Source organism: Prionailurus viverrinus, chromosome A3 (genome assembly GCF_022837055.1).
Source record: "Prionailurus viverrinus isolate Anna chromosome A3, UM_Priviv_1.0, whole genome shotgun sequence".
Taxonomy (NCBI): Eukaryota; Metazoa; Chordata; class Mammalia; order Carnivora; family Felidae; genus Prionailurus; species Prionailurus viverrinus.
Genome location: NC_062563.1, coordinates 73,242,806 through 73,267,644, shown reverse-complemented (window position 1 = coordinate 73,267,644; position 24,839 = coordinate 73,242,806). Strand labels below are relative to the sequence as shown.

Below are 24,839 nucleotides of genomic sequence, written 5' to 3'. Positions count from 1 at the left end.
AGCAAGAAGTGAAACTATCTCTATTTGCAGATGACATCATCTTATATATAGAAAATCATAAAGAACTGGGGCACCTGGGTGGCTCAGTCAGTTACATATCTGACAATTGATTGCAGCTCAGGTCATGACCTCATGGTTAATGGAATCCCAATACACTGACAGTGCAGAGCCTGCTTGGGATTCTCTCCCTCTCTCTGCCCCTCCATCACTCATGCGCTCTTCCTCGCTCTCAAAATAAACAAACTTTAAAAAAGTGAAAATCATATCACATCCAGTAAAAAACTATTATAACTAGTAAATGGACCCAGTAAGGTCAGAGGATGAAAGATAAAACAAAAAATCAATTGTTTTTCTATATACTAGCAGTGAAAAATGTGATAATAAAATTAAAATAGTTGTAATCACAACAGAATCAAAAGGAATGAAATACTTAGGAATAAATGTAATAAATGAAATGCAAGACTATGCACTAGAAACTACAAAGTGTTGTTGAAAGAAATTAAGGAAGACCTAAATAAATGGAAAGACATCCCATGTTCATGGATTAAAAAAGACTTCATATTAAGATGTCAATACTCCCAAAATTGAATCTGTAGTTTCAATAAAATCCCTATTAAAATTCCAGCTTCTTTTTGCATAAATGGACAAACTGATCCTAAAACTCACAATGAATTTCCAGCGACTATAAAGAGCTAAAATAATAATAAGAAGAATAATAACAATAACAATAATAATAATAAAAACAAAAATAAAAACCTTGAAAAGACTTAAGTTGGATGACTCACACTTTCCAACTTCAATAGTCTAACAAATGATGCTGAGAAAACTGAATACCTAGAATTAAGGTAAAACTGAATACCTAGAATACCTAGAATACTCAAAGAATTAAGCTGAATTAAACTGAATACCTAGAATACTCAAAGAATTAAGCTGAATCCCTAACTTTATACTCTATGTAAAAATTAACTCAAAATGAATAAAAGACTTAAATATAAGAGATTAAAATATAAAACTGGAAGCTCTTGGTTGTCTCAGTCGGTAGAAGAACGTGACACTTGATCTCATGGTTGCCCCATATTGAGGGCAGAGTTTACTTAAAAAATAAAAAATATTTAAAATATATATTCAAAACTCTTAGAAGAAAAAACTTGGTGTAAATCTTCCCGATTTTGGAATAACCAAGGTTTCACATATGTAACACCAGAAGCACAAGCAAAGAAAGAAAGACATTATCAAATTAAAAATTACTGTTTCAGAGCACACTATCAAGAAAATCAAAGGAGCCCACGGAAAGGGAAAATATTTTTGCAAACTCTGTATCTGATAGGGGTCTAATATCTAGAATACCATATATAAAAATTCTTACAACTTAACAAAAAGACAAATAACCTCATTTTTTTAAATGGGCAAAAAATGTGGCTAGGCATTTCCTCAAAGTCTATGTACAAGTGGCTAATAAACACATGAAAAATGTTAACATAATTAGCCAGCAGGGAAATGAAAATCAAAACCACAATGACATACCACTTCATACCCACTAGGACACCTATTAAAAAAAAAAAAAAAGGGGCGCCTCGGTGGCGCAGTCGGTTAAGCGTCCGACTTCAGCCAGGTCATGATCTCGTGGTCCGTGAGTTTGAGCCCCGCGTCGGGCTCTGGGCTGATGGCTCGGAGCCTGGAGCCTGTTTCCGATTCTGTGTCTCCCTCTCTCTCTCTCTGCCCCTCCCTCGTTCATGCTCTGTCTCTCTCTGTCCCAAAAATAAATAAACGTTGAAAAAAAATTAAAAAAAAACAAACAAACAAAAAAAACAAGAACAAGTGTTTTTTGAAGATGTGAAGAAATCAGGACTCTCATACATTGCTTTGTTAAATGGTGCAGCCACTTTGGGAAACAGTTCAGCAGCTCCTCAAAATGTTAAACATAGGGTTACCAAGTTAGCAATTCCAATACTAGGAATACACTCAAGAAAACTAAAAACTTAAGTCCACACAAAACCATGCACACGAATGTTTATTGCACCATTATTCATAACAGCCTCAAGTAGAAACAACCCAAATGTGAATGAATAAAAAATGGTAAACCCACACAATGAATATTACTCAGCCATAAAAAGAAATGAAGTATTGATTCATGCTGCAACATGGATGAATCCAGAAAGAAGTCAGACACCATATTGGCTCATATTGTAGGATACTATTTGCAGTAAATGTTCAGAATAGGCAAATCATAGGGACAGAGCATAGGTTAGTGGTTGCCAGCATTTGAGTGTACAGGGGAAGGCAGAGTGACCACTAATAGGTTTCTTTTGCGGCTGATGAAAATATTCTGGAATTAGATAGTCATGATGCTTGCACAATTTTGTGAATATACGAGTAACCAACAAGTTGTTTTCTCTAAGCAGAAGAGGAAATCAAAGATTTGAAGCATGAAAAAGATTTAATGCATGGTTGCTGGCTTAAAGATGGAGTGGATCATATGATTCCACTCACATGTGAAATTTAAAAAACAAAAATAAGCAAAGAAAAAAAGACACACACACAAACCGAAAAACAACCTCTTAACTACAGACAACAAACTGAGGGCTACCAGAGGAGAGGAATGGGGGAATGGGTGAAATAGGTGATGGGGATTAAGGAGTGTACTTATGAGGAGTACTGGGTGATGTGTGGAACTGTTCGATCACTGTATTGTACACCTGAAACTAATATAACATTGTATGCTAACTACATTGGAATTAAAAATTTTTTTAAAGGTGGAGTGGATCATATCACTCCTAAGAGCTGAAAGCGACCCCCAGAAAAATATCAACAAAAAAGTGAGGATCTCAGTCCTACAACCACAAGAAACTAGATTCTGCCCAAAACCTGAAAGCACTTGGAGGTAGATTTTTCCACAGCGCGTGAAGAGTGACAGGAACCTGGTTTCCAGCTTGGTGATACCTTGACCAGAGAACCCAGCAATGCCATGTCAGACATGTGACCTCCACGACTGTGAGTTGGGTGTTGTTTTAAACCACTAAATTTGTAGAAAGCTGTTACATATTGATAGAAAACTAACAGACTCCTCCTCCAACAGTGGCTGGGTCTTGGTAAATATCAGTCACCACTTTTATCAGTGAAAGGAAGGCAGGTTAATGCCCCTGGGGGTAACCAATGGGAGAGTCAGTAGAGAAGTCTCTCAGTCTCTTCCCAACCTAGTGAACAGGATAAGAAAATAATTCTGAGATGCATTCTTCCTAGCTCCCCCAGGGTCCTGAGAGGTAAAGTGCCCCTGGTGGCCCAGGGGTAACCGGATCACAGTTCAACATCAATTGCTTATCAGCTGTTTTTTTTCTTCTGTTTCACTCTCCCTTTTCTGTCACTGCTTCCTGGGATTGCCTCCCAAATAAATCAGTCACACCCAAGCCAGGTCTTAGGCTCTGCAGGACAAGCAAAGCTAAAATAACCTCCAAGCTTCATTATCCTCATCTGTAATGTGGGGGTAATACTACCTAACATCATTAATACTTTAATGCAGTGCTGTTAAGAAGACTTTACATCCAGTGATAAATGTAGTACTCTCATCACAGTGCCTGGCACACAGTAAAAATTCAACCAATTCTACTTTGTTCATAGCAAAACAGCTAGTGACAAAGTAAAATGTACAATGGCATGTTTTTACAGGAAACCAAACAGGTAATTTTAAATAAATGTGAGGCTATCTTACAGCACAGTGTTTCTTGACGGTGGCAATTTTGCCCTCCAGGGGACATGTGGCAATGTGTGGCGACAGTTGTGATTGTCACAAGTGGGAGCTGTTACTGGCATCTAGTGGATAGAGGCCAGGGATGCTGCTTAACATCTTATAGCACATGACAGCCCCCTCACAATAAAGAATTATCTGGCCAAAATGTCAACAGTGCCAAGGTTGAGAAACACTGTCTAGCACAATATCCAGATTACAATAGGAACCTCTTAAATATTTAATGTAATTCATCAAACCTCTAAAAAAATTTTTTTTTAAATAATCCTATCACAAGAATAAAATTAAGTGTTAACATAATGTCTATGTTGACCACATAAAGAAAACCTAATGAAACATACCTCCATGGCTCACTTGGGAAGGAAGGACACATCTTAACAATAAAGTGGGTTAAATATCAAGGAGTGGCAGAAATTTCTAGATACCCATATAATACACATTTAGCCTTTCTTCCTTAGTAAGAGAACCCCAATTTTAATTGACATGCCAATATGCCCAGCTCAAAGAATTTATTCACCATCCTTTTTTGTGACTATGTCACTGAAAGAGGCTCCCCCCAAAATGCTTTTAAGCCAGGAAGCATGCCTTTTTGCCTTTGCCCCTTCTTCCTTCTTGCTGCCTGGGCTGTGGATGTTAGAGCTGAGCTGTGGGGGCCATCCTGCAAATGTGAGGAACCCTGGAGGATGGAGTCTATGATCCTTATGATTAAGGAACTGCCAAGTCAGTCTTGAATTGCTTGTCTCTGGACTTCTCTTACCCAAGGAGAAAAAAAAAAAAACCTCTATTTTACATGGGTTTTCTGTGACATGTAGCTAAGCCTATTCCTAACACTTACTCAAGAGATTAAACCTACAAACCATAGTCACGAAAGATGACTGAATGTCAAAGAAGCTATATTTGAAATATCATCTCTCAGTTAATTATCATGCCAAACAAAGAAGTCTAAGCACCTGAGAAGGTCTGCTGTGGTACAAGAGGGTGACTGAATCTGTCTGTGGTGTGCATAGCCATCCATGTTGGAAGCACTTCAGGAATTAACGACAATATTCTCAAAGAAGCTAATAAGGCTACCAGAAGAGAATCATCAACCTGTAGACGGCTGCATACAATGTTCAGTGAAGACCAAAATCTGCTACTGAAAATTTAACTAAGAAGAAAACAGTGATACAATTTAGCCAGAATTTTAAGGTCTCTATTCAGACCTAGTTTGGGGGGGTCCCCCAAACAAGCAAAATGCATATGATTCTTTTTCTGCTTCTACTTGCATATTAATTATCAGAAAACACAACTTCCTGGGATACCTGGGTGGCTCAGTTGGTTAAGAATCTGACTCTTGATTTCTACTCAGGTCATGATCTCACAATTCATGGGATCGAGCCCTGCATCTGGCATCCTGGTAGCATGCAGCCTGCTTGGGATTGTCTCTCTCCCTCTCTCTGCCCCTCCCTGACTCATGTTCCCTCTCTCTTTCCCTCTCTTTCTCTGCCCCTCCTCCCATGCATGCATGATCTTGCACACTCTCTCGCTCTCCAAATAAATAACCCCCCCAAAAAAACAAAGTACAACTTCCTAAAATAGCTCCTAGAGTTTTCATTAGTGTTACTAACTCAGAATATTTACAGTTTAAGTAATACCACAGTTGAGTGAGCAGCCACTATGTGGATGGCATTTTAATATGATATAAAGGCTTACAAAAGATAAATCATTTCTAACCTAAATATTTTCATATCTAGTTAGAAATATCAAACAAACATCACACAACAAAATCGATTGTAAATTACAGAGCAACAGGAAAAGCAAAAATGTTATAAATAGACTATAGGAAAGAAAACAATGAAATTAAATGCTATGGAAAATTAGAGGCATTGGCATTGATAGTACTACTCTATACATAGGATATGAACTCTATCTTTATATATTATTATAGTAATATGGACTTCCTGATAAGAGAAAGAAATCAGTGCATTTAAGATTTGAATCGAATGCCTCATGGATGAAGAGTCTGGGTTGAACAAAAGATTTAACTCAATAAAAATGTACAGTTAATTTTTTTCATCTCTAATTATTGATGTCTTACTTCCTATAGAATTGACCAAAACCCATTATACACCATGCCCAAAAGAAAATGCCTATGGGGTGAAAGGTGATCAGTCTTGTGGTTTCATATATCATGTATATTTAAAACTCTGGTTTTTAATCTTTTTGGACACAGTACAAATAACAGCAAAAGAAAGGAATGTTTTACTCTAATTTTTAAACGAGTGTTAAATGGAAATATTTCTATTTTCTCCAAATTCATAAGGTCAGCTATTTTCTAATCCATTACTATTTATCACTTGCAGATAGAAAGACAACAACGCAATTACAAAACACACAAATTGCTGCCATTGTTCCACCAGGATGTGCTGTTTGTGTAATAATAGTTGTTGATCATTCCAGGCTACATTCCAGCCTATATTATAGGCTAAAATATATGAGGTTAATTTTTACTGGTAGAAGTTCACATAATTATCATTAAGTGAAAAATTGGCCTTTTGAGTAATACAAGAACACACCTTCCAGGAAACAAACAGAAAACAGATTTTGATTTATTGCATACATTTTCTCTTTGAGCACTCATTGTGAGTGTGCAGGTTTCAGGAACTAAGTGCACAGCAAACTCAGAGTGGAGGCCCCCTGGAGACTCTTCCCAGTCCTACCATCTATAAATGGCATCAAGTTGAACAAGTTCCTTCACCTTCCCTAAATTGCCCTTTCCTTAACAGTTAAAGTTTGATAATTACCATTTAAAGAGCTAATGTAAAAATTAAATAAGTATATTCATTTAACAGATACGTAAGCATTCAGCAAATGGTACCTTTTATTTCTATATTGCTATTACCTTCTATGTTGCTATAATAAAGCTTAAAAATGCACCTTCATAAACAAGGAATATAGACCACTCCTCCTCCTTTTTAAAGGACAGCAAGGACCTCATTAAGTCTTAAAACAATTTAAACCAAATCCTTCTCTGGCAACCAAATGTTGATTATGGGAAAGGCTTTGATCTGTTCTGTTGTGATGTTTAAGTTACATCTGGGTGGCTTGGTGGGTTAAATGTCTCAGGTCATGATGTCACAGGTCCTGAGTTTGAGCCTCGCATCAGGATCTGTGCTGACAGCTCAGAGTCTGGATGGAGCCTGCTTCAGATTCTGTGTGTCCTCTCTTTCTGACCCTTCCCCACTCACATTCTGTCTCTTTCTCTCAAAAATAAACATTAAAAAAAATTAAGTTACAACTGTTTTATTTTTCAAACATTCTTCAAAGTAAGTACTAATTGAAACCCAGCTTTCTTCTTCTATTTTAAAAATACTCTAATCTTTCATTTTTTTTTAAGAGGCAAAACACAACTAAGTGGCACCAACATCTCTTTACTCCTAACGCAACTTCCCAGGTTTTTGTTGGAGTCAGAACCTTACATCTATAACCTTAGATGTTATCTGCATTTGTATTTTGAGCAGTGCTCAGAACTCTGGATTTTACAGACCAGTTTTGTTTTTTGTTTTAATTTTGAAAAGCACCATTCTGTTGACTAGTTTTCACCTTTCAAATGTTTAAAAAATTAAAAATAGGGATAATAGGAATATTTTATTAAATAGAATAAAAATAAGGATACTGGGAAAATATTTAAATTATCACCTACTATCTAAAGCGTTTAATTAAAGAAAGTATATTTTGACACCATACGAGGAAGGACATACTTTCAGAATAAGGAAAAACCTTATGGAAGTATGTCCTTCCTCTTTATACTGTCAAAAAGTTCTTTCCCAATAAGCTGGCCACTCTCTATTGATGTATAGATGTACACACACTCATTCAGATATTGTGCTAGTATTCTTTTTGATCTTTACCAATCTGATGGTTGGAAGAAGTTCTCTAAAATTGAATTTCTGTAACTACTAGGGACATTTCACCTTTTGCACATATTTGCTGATCAATAATTTTTGTGAACTACCTGGCCATTTTTTTTCTATTTTGATTTTTTCAGGTGTTTTATTCAAATATTTAGTATTATCTTTTACTTACAACATATATTCATATATATTCAATTCTATTTTAACAATTTACTTTTTGACCATAAATTTTGTTTATGGTGTCCCTTGGCATACAAAGTTCTAAATATTTGAAGTCTACCCTGCATATCCTTTATATTTTATTTGCCTTTCAGTTTATAAGGCCCTCACTAACTCCAATGTAGACATTTGGTAGTTCTTTAATGTTTTCACCTTTTACATTCAACTCAATCTAGATAGGATTTACCTGTTAGAAGGAAGGAAGTTAATGTTTTTCTAAATAGTTATCAATGGCCTCAGCATTGTTTATTAAATAATCAATCTTCATCATATATAGGAAGTGCACATATTAGTAAGTGCACTTCTACTTCACTGACCTAATATATTTGGATTAGTATTACACTAAGACTGCTACAGGATTTAAAATTTTTCATTCCTCCAGATGAGTTTTAAAGCCATTTTGTCATTTCATTTAAAAAGCATCCATGGGAGATGATGATTACTGTATTGGTTAAGATGCTCTGGTAATGAAAACACTGAAAGCCCAATTCAAAGAGGTTAAAACAAGGAATTGATTGGCTTTCATAACTGAATCAAAAAGCATATCAAATTCCGGTGGTGCTTGAAACAATGGCCCATTAATGTCATTAATAACCCAGTGTCTCCATCTCTCAGTCTCCAGCTCTCTCCCCACGATGTCACGTTCATCTTTAGCTCTGTTTCCTTGTGGATGTAGGATGGCTGCCAAAAGCAACCCGGACCACTGCATCCCTCAGTCACAGCTAGCTGAAGACCAGGAGTCACCAGGAAACAGTTTTTGGTGCGCCATCACCTGAATCCTGTCATCAACCCATTGTTTCTTGGGTTATTTTTGTTTGTTTCTGTTTTTTAATCAATCACAACTAAGAAAAACAGTATTAAAATTATTTCCTTAGATTAATAAGGGGCACCCACACTACAATTAGAATTGCCTTAGGGGTAGGGCACCTGGGTGGTTCAGTCGGTTAAGCATCCAACTCTTAATTTCGGCTCAGGTCATGATCCCAGGGTCATGGGTTTGAGCCCCATGTCAGGCAGTGTGGAGCCTGCTTAAGATTCTCTCTCTCCCTCAGCCCCCCTCTCCCACTCATGCTCTCTCTAAAATGAAAAAATAAATAATAAATTGCTTTAAATGAGTTAATTTAAAAACTTTGTTTTTACTCTATTTTTGGGAGAGAGAGAGAGCATGCACAGAGGAGGGGCAGAGAGAGAAGGAGACAGAGAATGTGAAGCAGGCTTCAGGCTCTGAGCTGTCAGCACAGACCCTGTTGTGGGGCTCGAACTCATGGACTATAAGATCATGATCCAAGCTGAAGTTGGATGCTTAACTGACTGAGCCACCCAGGCACCCCAAATGCATTAATTTTAAACAAACTGATCATTTATAATTTTGAGACTTTTATCCAAAGACATTTGCTATCCAAACAGCACCCCATTTATTCAAGTATTTTACTTTTGTAACATGTATTTTAGTGAGGACTTGTAGTTTTCTTCATATACATACTATACATGTATATGTATATATATGACTTCCTGAGTCTACCTAAATTTTTATTTAGGGTTCTATCATGAATGGGATCTTACATTGTTATATTTTCTGCCGAGCTGTATCAAAGTTCACTGGTTTACATACTTGCCAAATCCGGGGATTACTGCCCTCAGACCCAAGCAAAAGAGTGCCTGCCCTGGCCTCACACTCAACAGCCCCTCTGCCCCCCCCCCCACAAAAGACACAAATACACTTATTAAACAATGCATGAGTGCCTGTGTTACTCAGGAAGTGACACTTAGAGGTGACAAATGTAACCCACAATGCTGAAAATCCACTCTTATGACTAACACTATTCAGGTCCCTGGAAAAGATTTCTCCACAGTTCTTGCCCTATGTCCTCAAAATTTAAAAAAAAAAAAAATCAACTTTTACTAAATATTCCTCAACTGTGACTTTTGAGACAGACCCTGCTCCTAATTAAGAATAGTTTTATTTTCATGAAAACCTAAGATTAAATTATAATAAGGTTAAATTTTCACATGATTAAATGTTAAATCTTCATTTAAATGACTTAATTTTTAGATATTTGTTAATTATAATTTGTAGTGCATCTTTGAATATTAACATAATTCTAAATATTTTAAAGCATAAATAACGTTTTTAGAAAATGTATTTGAACATTCAAATGTTTGCAATTGATTTAATTTACATATTTGATGAAATATTCAAATTGGATACATCTGAAATATATTTACATTTTTAAATATTACATTCTTTTTAATGTTTATTTACTTTTGAGAGAGAGACAGAGCACAAGCAGGGGAGGGGCAGAGAGAGACAGACAAAGAATCTGAAGCAGGCTCCAGGCTCTGAGCCATCAGCACAGAGCCCAAAGCAGGGCTTGAACCTATGAAACCTGGAAATCCTCACCTGAAGTCAGATGCTTAACCAACTAAGCCACCCAGGTAGCCCTACATTTTTAAATATTTTACATCAGTACTGTGACTCGAACAAAAATTAAGTGAAATTCTTGATCATAACATTAGGAAACATAAACAAGGGAAATCTACTTTGTAGAATAAATTATGAGTTATATATTATTTTATATTAGTACTCATCCTAAAATTCTGACCCATGATCACAACACCCAGGTTTGCATGATAATTTAACATAATCATTTATATATATACATTTTATGTTTACTTACTTTGAGAGAGAGAGAGAGCATGCGGATGTGCACAAGCAGGGGAAGGGCAGAGAGAAAGAGAGACAGAATTCCAAGTAGGTTCTGCACCATTAACACAGAGCCTGATGCAGGGCTTGAACTCCCACACCATGAGATCACGAGCCGAGATCAAGAGTCAGAGGGTTAATGGACTGTGCCACTCAGGCACCCCATCATTTTTATATTTTGCTAACTTATAGTCATGTAGACAGCATAATTTACAATTTTGATTCATGTTTTTAATTCTGTTCTACTGGAAGGTTTATCAAGGTAGGGAGGTAAAACATTTTATTTAACAGCTTAATTTAAAATTCAACATATAAACCTTTGGTTTATGAGCCTCCATTTTTCCTCTCACCCACAGTCTAGCAACAATTAGGGGAGGGCATGGTCTGAAGTTTTATGTGGCCTATTCATGGCTGGGTCAGGGATCAAATGATATCAGGGTAGGATGGCATTGACAATCCTGTCACCTCCTGACTCTGTAGTCCTAAAAGAAGGTGGACTCTTTCAGCATTTCTTATTAATCCTGCTGGGATCATATGCTCCTCCCCCAGATCTATCATGGAACCCAAAGAATGTGGTGCCATGACAAGACCAGCAACATCTCATACCCTCCCCTGTATCTGGGAGTTGGCAGGATTACATGGAGTGGATAAAAGTGATCCTCTCAAGAAAAAATGCTGGCAGTAAACAAAATTAAGTCCCCCACATTAGAACCTAAGGTAGATACTTAATTTTACAAATACATTTTGCATTTCCTTCTTAATGAACTCATATTAATTCCAATTGTTTTTCTATGGGTTTTTGTGGATTTTCTAGGCAAACAAGGATATAAAATAGTGATAATCCTGTCTCCTGCTTCACAAAGTTGTTACTTCTTTTCCTTCTATTGTTTTACCTTAAACTCTCAAATCAGGATTCAATGGTGGTGGATAGCAGATATCCCTATCTTATTCATACCATGATTTGGATTTGCCTTTAGTATTTCATCATTAAATATCATTCTGACATTAGCTTAAAATATTCTTTGTCCTTTTCATATGATGTCCTTCCAGAGCTATATGGCCAGTTCTGCCTGGCAAGTTCTGGGAATCTGGGTCTGCACCAATGTGGACATAACCACTCTATACAAACAAGCCAAAACAAAAAAACCACAGTTCCGAACTGGATAAATAAACTGCTCAAAATTAAGAGTCCCTGCCAGTTGTAGGACTTTGCCTGACTGAACCTGTTCCACTCCTCCAAGCCTGAGACCATCCAGAAGCAAGGCTGTCCAGGCACCAAATGGTGGGCACAAGTGTTACCTTCTATTTTTCTATTTCCTTTGTTATTTTTAGTGGAGGAACAGAAGTTTATGATTGGCACATAAATAAGCATTTGGTGAGAAGACTCACCAGATTTTAAGATTTATGGCCTATGTTTTATGCAGTTTGTGTACATGTTTATTTGATTTCACAACCACAACAAATTCTACTGTAAAATGTGCCTACCAATGGGTGAAACGCTGTCACTAGTAGTCGGGACAATCAGTGGTAAGAAACTGCTTTGTCAGTCACAGACAAACGAGGTCATCAAGTGATCTTGGACAAGACAGGGATGGTGTCTATTTCATTTGCCATTATATATCACCATGGAGTGGTGCACAGAAGTGCTCAGCAACTTTGTGATGAATTTAAGTGATTCAAAGATGTATAGAACAGTTTTCTAAAGTTAGACCATTGGAAAATGGGTGTTACAAAATTCAAATTACATATAACTTACAGAGTTTAACAAGGAATATTTGTTGCCTGACAGAAAATGGTGCTCACCATGTGAGGAAATTTCTCTAACTCTTCAACTACTTTAAGCAGTAGGCATCATTATCCTCAGGCTGTCCAGGCGTTCTGAGGAATTAAGGGATTTGCAGAAGGTCCTGAAGCCAGGTCTTCATTTGATTCCCTCATTCTACTCTTGGGTGCTAGCTTCTATGAAAAATGAGTTTGGATTGGTCCCTGACCATCCAATCTAAAGTGCTCTGCCTCATTTACCCTCCATCATCCTATGTATCTCCTTCTTGTCACTATTTATGATTATCTTACTTGCTTACATCCTAATTACCCAACTCCCTTGATGTCAGAGTATGTGAGCAGATAATTTACCCAGCTTGTTCACAACTAAATCATGGTGCCTACAACATAGTAGGTGCTCAGTATTTACTGAATGCAATGAATAAATGAGTCAATGAATGAATGCACTCAAGTGATTTTTGTGAAACTAGAGAAAGGTTAACCTAAGTAGAGAGAACTTACAGAAAGTCACCTAGTGAGGTAGAGAGCTAGAATTTAAGAGCACATGGTTACTTTGTCCCATATTCCGTGATTAAAACCCTCTCTCACTGTTTTCAAATATGGTGTTATTCATACACAAGCTACATGATCAAACTCTATTCTTTCAAATCCGTTCCACTAAATGCTTTGTATTTTTTCTAGAATTATCAACACACAAGGAATATAAAAAGATCACTTGCTCCATTATCTAGTATCCAAACAAAGCCTAGCCCAGAAAACAGAAAAGAACATCACAGTCAAGAACAAGTGTCGATTCCATCCATCAGTTCAACTGTTTTAAGAGCCCATAGCTAAGGACCTTGAAGTTGTAGGTTTGGGCCACAGCCTTGCTTTATTCTGTGGGAGCTACAGAGTACAGTTAGTCAAACATCTTGAAAATACACTTCTTTTGTCACTAGTATTTGTCATTGTAAACACTACATAAAATAAATGAGATGAATTAGAGTAAATCTCTTGTCACTATGTGATAAACAACTCAAGCTATAAGCTCTAACCATAATATAGCAAACATTTGAAAAGATGTTTATTGGGAGTTTTTCATGGCACCATAAATGCTTTGATGTATCATGATAAAAACCACTATAAAACTGTATATACACTCCAACAATAGGGAACTAGTTAAAGAAACACTGCTAAGTCTACATGACAGAATTTTCATAGCCAATGAAAATCATGTTGTAGAAAAATATTTAAGAAGTGGGAAATGCTTTCTGCTCATCAGTCATGATCCTTCCAGGGAAGAGAAGGCACCCTCAAATGGGGTGACCAAGCCAAAGGACTGGGCAAGGATGAAAGAAACCAATAGAAAAGGTGAAGCTCCCAGGGCTGGCAACAATGGAGACCTGCTGGTGTTGTTTGGTCATCTGCATATACCTACAAAGCTTACAACAGGTATTTCTCTTCCCTTGTAATTCTTACTGGGATGCAGATGTATGTGAAAGAAGGTTGGTGCCCTTGGCTACACATTCCATTGAATGGTGTAAGGACTGAGGTCATAGGCCATTGTTACACAGTCTATTATCACCTCATATAATCCATGTGATAGTAAGTAGATGCCAGTTAGTTCAACTTTAAATGCTGAGGATGGTCAGGTAACTTGCTATCAAGCATCACAGTCCAGACCAGTCAATTTATTCTTTTTGGTGAATAATGACAGCTATTGGAGGGATGGTATAGTTAGCTACTCTCACAAACTTGCTACCAGTAATAGAAACAGCAGTTTTCAGGCAAAATTCAGGCACACATACAGGTTTTTATTAAGCATGCATTAGCAAAACATAAATGTTATAAAAAAGACAACATTCCCCAAGCAGCTTCTACAAATCCCTCTGCCATTCAGATCACTATATGACACTTTGCTAACTAGCTGCTATTCTATCAAGAACACGTTTGTATTAGTCAATTAGTGACTTGTTAATTGGCATGACAAATGTTCAAAATGAATTACCACTGGTGGAATTAAAGGCATTCAAAACACGTGGATTAGCTCAAATGCCTTAGAAACACTCCCCAATCTTTGTCCAAATATAGTACAAAAACACAGGGACTTTTAACTTGTACTACTAGGGATGACATGAGGGGTTTGATTCTGTAACTGGTCCCATATGAACTACTGGTTTCAGAGGAGTGTGACTACACCGTCTTTTTTGCCCCGAGAACGTAGTATCTGTCTTTAATAAATTTTGTGTATACAGTAAAGTCAAAGCACTTAACAGAGCACTGGATTTATAGACACTTGGAATGAACTCCTTTGGACTACTTGCTAGTGAATGCCTAATAAAAACATGTATATGTGCTTCAATTTTGCCTGAAAACTGCTGTTACTATTACTGGTAGCAAGCTTGTGAGAGTAGCTAACCATACCACTCCTCCGATAGCTATCATTATTCACCAAAAAGAAAGTAAGAGTCAGGTATGTCTAAATTGACAGGCTCAATTTGTAACAAGTATTATTGCTAGGCAGGCCAAATCCAGAGGACATTGAAAGAGCGGATAGTATTCTTATCCTTCCAGAACAATCAGTTTATTCAGAATTGATTTACAAGAATACTTCATTCTCTTGTTTAGAGTAAATACATTGATTTCTTCATTCAAAACTTCCTCCCTTTCATTTTACTTTATTAATTCATTTATTATAACAAACTTGTAGTAAGTGTTGGCTCATCAATGTTCTTCATCAGGGGTCAGGAAACTAGCCTGAGGGCAAAACCTGACCTGCCATCCTTGTGTATATAACTCACAATCAAGAATGGTTTTTATGAATTAACAAGATTAGGACTGCAGCATGATGTGTAACAGCCAAATTATAGAAGCAGCCCAAGTGCCCACCAATAGATGAATGATAAAGATGTGAAATATATAATAGAATATTACTCAGACATAAAAAAGAAAAGGAAATCTTGCCATTTGCAACAATGTGGATGGATCTAATGCTAAGTGAAATAAGTCAGAAAAAGACACGCACCATGTGATTTCACACATATGTGAAATTTAAGAAACCACAAACAAATGGGGGCACCTGGGGGGCTCAGTGGTTAAAAGTCTGACTCAATTTTGGCTAAGGTCATTGTGTCACAGTTGGTAGGTTTTTGCCCCACATCACACTCTGTGCTGACAGTGCAGAGCCTACTTGGAACTCTCTCTCCCTCTCTCTCAATCTCTCTTGCTCCTTCTCCTTCTCTCTCTGCTCCTCCCCTGCTCGTTATTTTCAAAATAAATAAATGAACATTTTTTTTTAAAAATTTTTAAAAAGCCGGAGCACCTTGGTGGCTCAGTCGGTTGAGCATCCAACTTCCGCTTAGGTCATGATCTCACGGTTTATGGGTTCGAGCCCCACATCAGGCTCTATGCTGACAGCTTGCTCAGAACCTGCAGCCTGCTTCAGATTCTGTGTCTACTTCTCTCTCTCTGCCCCTCCCCTGCTCATGCTCTGTCTCTCAAAAATAAATGTTAAAAAAATTTTTTAGGGGTACCTGGGTGGCTCAGTTGGTTAGCATCCGACTTCAGCTCAGGTCATGATCTCACAGTCTGTGAGTTCAAGCCCCATGTCGGGCTCTGTGCTGACAGCTCAGAGCCTGGAGCCTGCTTTCAGATTCTGTCTCTCCCTCTCTCTCTGCCCCTCCCCTGCTCATGCTCTGTCTCTGTCTCAAAAATAAATAAAAACATTAAAAACAACTTTAAAAATTTTTTTTAATTTTTTTTTAAAAAGCCAAACAAATCAATGAAGAATAAAAGACAAACCAAAAAATAGACTCTTAACTACAGAGAAAAAACTAATGGTTACCAGAGGGGAAGTAGGTGGGGAGGTGGGTGAAATAGGTGAAGGGGATTAAGGGTACATTTAACATGAGGAGCACTGAGGAATGTATAGAATTGTTGAATCACTATACTGTATACCAGAAACTAATATAACACCCTAAGTTAACTATACTGGAATTAAACATATATGTGTATATTGGGAAGCCAAGTGCTTATTTGGACTATTTTATTAGAGCATATGTTAAAAAATAAGTACATAAAGCTATCCAAAAATAAAGGTTAAGAAAAAAGACTAATAATCATGACATATAAAAATTATGTGAAGTTCATATTTCAGTGTCCATAAATAAAGTTTTATTGGGACACAGCTTCATTCATTTGTTTACATATCTATGGCTACTCTTGAACTATGAGCACAGAATTGAGTAGTTTTGACAGAGACTATTTAGCTCATGAGGACTAAGATACATGTTATCTAGTCCTTTACAGAAAAAAAAAATTGCTAAACCCTTTCCCTTGATGATGGGGATACACCATTGAACCAATCAGAACACAGGCTAAATTCTCATGGAGCTTAGATTCTGGAAGGAGGTAGAGAAGAAAAAAAAAAAACACACAAAAACATCCAATACACTTAGATAAAGAAGTGAAAATAAGGCTGTGTGACATAGAGTGACACGAGGCCTACTTAGATGGGGTGTCCCACAAACCTCACTGTGAAAGGGACACTGAATGAAGAACTAAATGACAAGGAGGTAGCTGTGTGGAGATGGGACCCTCCAAGCTTGCAGTATTAGGGGACCAAGAAGATGGCCAATGGAGCAGGTACATGACCAATGGGGAGAAGGTGATAGAAGAGTGTATGTACTGCTCATGCCTCTACAGATGGTCAGGAGAGTAACAACTGGTGAGAGCCTCTGAAGAGTCATTAGCAACCAACCACCACCTTCCCATCAAAAGGGCAGACAGGCTAAGAATTTGCACCCTTTCCCTCCATTCACACTCCCAAAAGAGGCAGGAACTCATCTGCACAATTACCCCTTATACTTTTCATCTCTAAAGCATCTGGAGAAGACGTGAGCAACTCAGTGGAAATCAGTCAAGGTAACACGTCAACCTTGCCAAGTGTGAGGTCCATGAGCTAGCAACCACAGACAGAGAGCTGAGGGGTGATGGCAGCCCAGTTCCTCACTCCCTCACCCTCACTGTTCCTAATGCATATGTGGAAGTGAACTTTGTCTCCACACGCGTTCACGGACAATGGGTTATACACACTGTTGTGTGTTGAGGATTTGAGAAGAAATTTAACCCAGGCTATCACTTCAGTTGCTACAAATGTATTCACAAATAAAAGCACGTGACCACACAACTTCGGTGTGAAAAGCTTTACTTAAAACATGAAGATTTTTGTGTTATCCCTTTGCAAACATACATATATTGAGTATGGTTGGAGGGAATATGAATTTTTCAAACCAATATTCCTATTAGTACAAAGAACTCAGCACCTTTAAGAAAAACAAGCTTCTCAAAAGAAGAAATGTAATTAGAAATGTATTAAAGCTTAAAAAGCTGTTTTTAACTTGTTTCCTAAGAAACCAAAAATAGAATTGACAAGTATAACTTCCAAAGAAGCTTAGCCTTACTTACTCTATTATTAAATTTTCCAGTTCAGATTTTTAGAATCATTAACTTAAGGGGTGAAGAAATCTCTTACATGAAATAAAATTAAGCCCCCCAGTTAATTTTGTTTGTAATCCCTCTACTCATGAAAACTGACCTTCATGAACAAAGAAACTACCACCATTGCTCTCCAACAGGGTAATAATGTATTTAGCAACCAATAACACATTGCAATTCTTTCTTACATAACCACAAGTGACACCACTACAGTCTGCTAAATTTATGCAAAAAAAAAAAAAATTCCTGGCAGCTAAAGTTACTTATTTTTTGTAAATTCAGTCATCAGAAATGAAAACTCTCAGAAAATAGGTAACAATTAACTCATCCTTCTACAGTATTTCCTATTCCACTTGCTATCTTCAGTGTGGGGAGGAAATTGGTGACTGGAAACTCGACTCCTATACTTATTTTTATAGTTCTTTTAAGTAGTTTCGTGACACTGAAAGGGTCCATATTGGAGGCTGGACAGAGCAGACATGAATGGAGGCCAGCAGGAAACCTTGGGAATATGAGATCAGCCCATAAGCCTCTGAAGTCAGTAAGCTCAGCCTCATGTACCCAGCTCTACTCCCTTAACAAGCTGTAGGAAGATGAGCAGTAAAAGGTTAACCATGAGCAAGAACCCTCTTCTCACCCTTGACTGCATAACTATGTTCCATTCCATGAGTTCAAAGGCTTCAGATAGAGTCAAGAGACAAAGACATCCTCTTGTCCTTTTCCCAAAAACAAAGAAAATAGACATCCTCTCGTCCTTGAGCTTATCCAAATCCTAACCTTTCTCTCTCAAATCCCTACTCACAAGCCCTGCCCTGAAGACTTTTCAAAATTTAGCTAGACATGTGAACATGCTTCCACCCATCACAGAGATTAGGTCTGTTCTGTGATGAAAAGTGCTTTGGGGGCACCTGGGTGGCTCAGTCGGTTAAGTGTCTGATTCTTGATTTTGGCTCAGACCATGATTTCATGGTTTGTGAGTTTGAGGCCTGCATAAGGCTCTTTGCTGACAGTTCAGAACACCTGCTTGGGAATCTCTCCACCCCCCCTCCCCCCATCCTGTCCTGACCCGTCCCTCCCCTGCTCACTCTCTCTCTCAAAAATAAACTTCAAAAAAAAGTGTTCTTAATAAAATAGAAGTGCTGCTTCAGATTCTGTGTCTCCCTCTCTCTCTGCCCCTCCCCCACTCGCTTACATGCTCTCTCTCTCTCAAAAATAAACGTTAAGATAAACTTTTAAGAGGCACCTGGATGGCTCAGTCGGTTAAGCCTCCAACTTCAGCTCAGGTCATGATCTTACAGTTCCTGAGTTCAAGCCCTGCATCGAGCTCAATGCTGACAGCTCAGAGCCTGAAGCCTGCTTCGGATTCTGTCTCCCTTTCTCTCTCTGCCCCTCCCCCACTCACTGGCACGATCTCACACTCTCAAAAATAGAGATTAAAAAAATAACAAAATAGAAGTGGATTCTGGGGTAAAAGTTTCTCAACTATGTATAAATGACAATCAAATATCATTAAGTATCACTCAATTCTAAAAAGGAGACAAATCCGGAGCTGGACTCCTCACTGGAGGCTGATTCATGGAAGGATGAAGAGCAGCTGAAGCCCTTCCCAGGCTTGAAAAGAAAAGGAAAAGCGAGGCAAATCACAGGCACCTGCAAGGGCACCCACCCCGCCGAACGCCAAGTGCTTCTAAGCATACTCTTGGAGAATATAACACTCACCTAGGAGTGAACATACAGAGCTCGGAGTATAGAAACCGACTGCTGATTCGCTTAACCTGAAGTCAGATGCAGCCACACTGAGGGCATGAGGGAAGGGAAGGGGGAGTGGAAGGAGTAGGAGAATTACCTCTTCATGTATCCTAAGAGAAAGTCAACAGATTTCATCTGTCATCATAGAAAGTCAACGGAGTGCCTAAAATGATTTAAGACAAACCGTTTTTATTATTTAGAAATTCAAAGGAATGCCCAAAATCAATAAAAACAGTTGCTGAGAAGATGGGATGGTTTGAAGACAGGAAGCTGCTATTTGATATTTTTAGCACTTTTCGACTTTTAAAACAAGGGCAGCTATTATTTTATTAAAAAAACAAAATTAACTTATAAAAACACAAGGCAGTAGTTTTTTTTAGGGGAAAAAAACTATTAATTTTTGGAGGCCTTTCCTGTGAGCTAGTTGTCAAAAATGTCTAGAGTAGCATGGATATAGCTGGTAGATCATAGCTAGTCTGAAGTTAACTTCCTAGAGGTTGAAGACTATTAATTTTTCTGATGTAAGAGTCACATAAAAGTATATTTGTGTGTATTTAGGTCAGCGATGCCCATAGATTAGAAATGGAAGTGGCAGACTGGGGGAGAAAGGAAAGGTTCTCATGGGCACGCCCCCAAATTTACAGAAAGTGATAAAAGCCAAGCAGACCTGGGATGCCTGGGTGGCTCAGTAGGTTAAGGGTCTGACTCTTGACCTTGGCTCAGGTCATGATCTCATGGTTTTGAGTTCGAGCCCTGTATGGGGCTCTGGGCTGACAGCGTGGAACCTGCTTCTAATTCTCCTTCTCCATTCCCTGCCCCTCCCCACTCTTGCTCTCTTTCAAAAATAAATACATACTAAAACAAAAACAAAATAAGCCAGGAAGTCCCAAAGTCAAGAAGAAAATCATAGAAGAACTAAAGAACTCAAGAACACAGTGGCCATTTGGCATTGGCACAAATGACACTACACACATTCACTGGCCCTGGAAGAGTCATTGCTGAAATGATAGACTAGAGCCGTTCAGGCAAGGCTAACATCTGCCAAATAACTCCCAAGTGGGGGTGGGAGGATGGTGATAAGGGATAAATTAACGCACTTTAGCACTTTAGAAAGAAGAGCATCTAAAATGGTTTAAAGTAAATAAAATTCTGCAACATTTCCTAATTGGCTCTTGAGGCAGCAAAGTCAAGCTTTACAAATCCAAACAGGTTTAAAAGGATGGAAACTAGTGCCAAAAAAAAAAAAAAAAAAAAGGCTTTGGCTCATCTTACCCATGTTATACCTTGGTTGCCCATTTTATATGCCACTTAATTGAATGTGTACAATACAAATTTTGCCTTTAACATCCTTACCTATCCAGAAATTTCCAACACTTAAGATTTTATTTCTAATAGTTACAGATACAGTCAGACTACAACTAATGTATTATCTATAATAATCATCCTCCCTGGTACTAGTGTCTTATCATCCACGTTATATTTTCCTGACAGGTTTTATGTTCATTTTCACGGTTCTTCTTTATTAAATGGAGTTTCTTACTTTAATTCAATGATTATCATATATTTTTAAATAACTGCAGATAGATCATCGATTCTACATCTGTCTAAATATTATCCTAGTAATATGTGTCAAGTTTTATTAATAACACTTCCCTTGATAATATCCCATTACTTTTTACAGTCCCTAATTCACCATTCATGTTGCTTTTTTCCTTTAGTGGACATTCTGATGTAGCAGATTTGACAGCGGTTTTGTCTGGGGCATGTTCAAATGGAGCCAAGAGAAAAGTGGACAGTTATGAGAGGTGTACACAAAAAATATAAAAACACTTTATTATAAGTTATAGTAATAGTAGGGGTGCAGAAATAGGATGGCTTGTGGCTCTGGAATGGCACAGAGACCAGGAAAAGGACAGTTTGTTTCATACAGAATATGGTAATTTTTACAGATGGCTTATTTTTTTTAATGTTTATTTTTGAGAGAGAGAGAGAGAGAGAGAGAGAGAGAGAGAGAGAGAGAGAACAAGCAGAGAAGGCGCAGAGAGAGAGGGAGACATAGAATCCGAAGCAGGCTGCAGGTTCCGAGCTGTCAGCACAGAGCCTCATGTAGGGCTCTAACCCACAAACCGCGAGATCATGACCTCCAAAGTCAGACACTTACCCGACGCCACCGAGGTGCCCCCAAATTGGCTGGTTATTTAGAACTTACCCAAGTATTCCATACTCAGAACAAGGCATTAGGGGCACTGTGTGGTCTGAACTAATCCCCTGTTGTCATGTGTACCTAAGGTTCATTCCTGGACACTGTAGTTTGGCCCATGCCACCTTGTCTTTTGTGGAGCCCCCTCCTTGCATTCTCCTCTCAATATCCGAATTCTACCCGTCCCCAGAGCCCAGACTCCATAGTTTCCACCTCCTCTGCCAATAGCTATCCTTTGGTCTTCTGAGTGGCTACCACACTTCTTTGCCATTTGACAGAATATTCTCTATATCCTGGTAATTAACTTTCACAGGCATAGGTTTTATTTCCTCAGGTAGACGGCAATCTGCTCAAGATCAAGGAGTTTATCTTTTTTCCTAATTTCCTCAAGTGCCAAGTGCAAAGCTTCACATGGCAGGTGCTCAATATATAAGAGCACTCAATGACTGATTCCAATTATGTGTGAACCACTTCTCTTAGGCTGAATTTATTTTGTCTGAAAACACTCAACTTCAGAAATTTCTCTCTAGCCTCATCATGCCATGAACGAACTAGTTTCCTCAATTAAAAAAAATGCAATCTTCAAGTGTGCCTCTTGTTTAGAAAAGAGGGTCTCAGAGATGGATTCTGGGTAACAATATCCTCTTGTAACATGTAATAAGGATGAGTCACTTTAAACTAGACCAGAGATCATTATATTCTAGAAATTGCCACTTCACACTGTGATTGATAAGGGGAAACCATAGACTTTAGGTGTACTCAATCAGAAGTATATCCTGATCAATCATAGATGACTCTGTGGGCTTTAGTCAATACCCTAGTCATTATCTTCCCTACTCAAAATGTAATCCACAGACAAGAAAAATGCACATCAGCTGGGAGCTTGTTAGATATGCAGAGTAATAGGCTCCACCTCAAACTTACTCAATGAGAATTCTATCTTTTAACAAAATCCCTAGGTGATTTAAAAAGCAGTGGAGCGGGGTGCCTGGGTGGCTCGGTCGGTTAAGCATCTGACTTCGGCTCAGGTCATGATCTCGCGGTCCGTGAGTTCGAGCCCCGCGTCGGGCTCTGTGCTGACAGCTCAGAGCCTGGAGCCTGTTTCAGATTCTGTGTCTCCCTCTCTCTGACCCTCCCCCGTTCATGCTCTGTCTCAAAAATAAATAAACGTTAAAAAAAATAAAAAAAATGTGGAGAAAAAAGTGTGGAGAACCTCTAAATGAGCATAGCTGATTGCACAGGACTTTTTGGATGCAGACGTCAATGAGTATGGGATTTTCATCCTTTCAAACTAGTCTGTACCAGTGGCTCAACACAGATTCCTGGACACTCTACCCCCAGGGTTTCTGGTTCAGTAGGTCTGGGGTGGGATCCAAGAATAAGCATTTCTAACAAACTTCCAGATTATGCCATTGGTGATGCTGCCAGTTCAGGAACCACAGCCACAGGGTTACACTGTCCAAATATGACAGGCCACCTATTCTGGGAATTTTGCTTCGAGTGTACTCCCAGTAGAAGGGAGAATAGTGAGCGAGTAGACAGGGAAGAGAAAAAGAAGGGACAGCAAAATACTTCATTTTTGTTACAAAAAGGTAGTTAACGCTCCTTTGTACACAATCAGGTAAAAATAGGCTGAAGAAATTACTATAGCAACACCTGTGCTCTCCACAAAGTCTAGCAGCAAAAGGAATCCCATCTTATATAAATTCTATTTCAACATTGAGACTTATAACAAAAACCATGGGAAACATCCCCTTCATTAAATATTAAGTGACAACAATACAGATTTAAGATGAATTTGAAAATGACTCTTTGAGGCCTGGATTTGCATTTTTAGGTCAAGCAAGGAAGTAAAAGGATTTATGAGTTTTTATCAACATGGCTCTAAAACAAGTAGAAAAAGAAAATTGAGAAGTGTTGAGAATATGTACACATTTTTAAATGTCTTTTAAAAAAATCCAAATAATTTTTTTTAAAAAGACTGTCAAAATTGTAAATAGAACAAGATTCATATAAACCAAAGAGCTCCACCTAGAGTCTGAAGACAGGTTCTCATTACTTAAATCCTCAAATGATGAAGCACTGTTTACCCATATCTTATATATATATATATATATATATATATATATACACACTACTTTCCATTGATGTTGAAAAAATATTTTCACAAAATCTTTATAAAAAGGGTAACTTTCTCAAATGTGAAATAATGTTAATTGAAAGGAGAAAATAAATTTTTCTAATCCTGTCTGTAACCTATTTTTCCCCTCTACTATTTTATAATTTAAAAACCATTCTCTTAAAGCAAGTTATTAAAATGTGGGAATAGTGTTCATCACAGCACAGAGAAGACAGCTTTAAAAAAATGCCTCTTGGGACACCTGGGTGGCTCAGTCGGTTAAGTGTCTGACTTCGGCTCGGGTCATGATTTCATGGTTCCTGAGTTCAAGCCTCACGTTGGGTTCTGTGCTGACAGCTCAGAGCCTGGAGCCTGTTTCAGATTCTTTGTCTGCTTCTTTCTCTGACCCTCCTCTGCTCCTGCTCTGTCTCTCAAAAATAAATAAATGTTAAAAAATTAAAAATAAAAAAAGTCTCTTACCTGAACTTGCTGTATGACCTTGAGCAAGATGACTTCCAGCCCTAAGTTTTTTCATCAATAGGGGTTACGCAAAATCGGTGGTTCTCAGCCCTGGCTGCACATGGGAACCCTTTGGGACCAACAGAGATAAATTGATACCTGGTTCCCAGCCCCAGAGATTTTGATTTAGTGAGTTGCTCTGACGTGGGGCCCAACCTCGTTGACTTAAAAACAAAACCAAACAAAAAGCTGCCCAGGTGATTCTAACATGCAGCTGTGGCTGCATCAGACCAGATGGTCAAGCTCTTCACCTCAAGTATCTACCTCGCTAGGTAGTGGTTCTCAAGCTTCAGGTGCTTTGAGTCACCTGAAGAGCTCGTTAAAACATGGACTGCTGAACCCACCCCAGGGATTCTGATTCAATAGGGGCCCAAGAATTTCCATTTCTAATAAGCTGCCCCATCATGCTACAGGTCCAGGGTCATGTTCTAGAAGAT

At 38.2% G+C, this 24,839-nt stretch overlaps 1 protein-coding gene across 3 annotated transcripts in view; it reads right to left on the bottom strand.

The window, feature by feature from the left end:
* Positions 1-24,839, bottom strand: part of ACYP2 (acylphosphatase 2) — a 190,388-nt gene that overhangs the window by 116,221 nt on the left and 49,328 nt on the right. Inside the window, exon 5 of one of the 3 annotated variants that reach the window (XM_047851168.1) lies at positions 24,364-24,472. The exons of the other annotated variants lie outside the window; for them this stretch is intronic. Within the exon in view, the coding sequence (XP_047707124.1) occupies positions 24,405-24,472 (68 nt within the window). The 3' untranslated portion in view covers positions 24,364-24,404. The remainder of the gene's footprint in view (positions 1-24,363; positions 24,473-24,839) is intronic. 3 annotated transcript variants of the gene reach the window in all.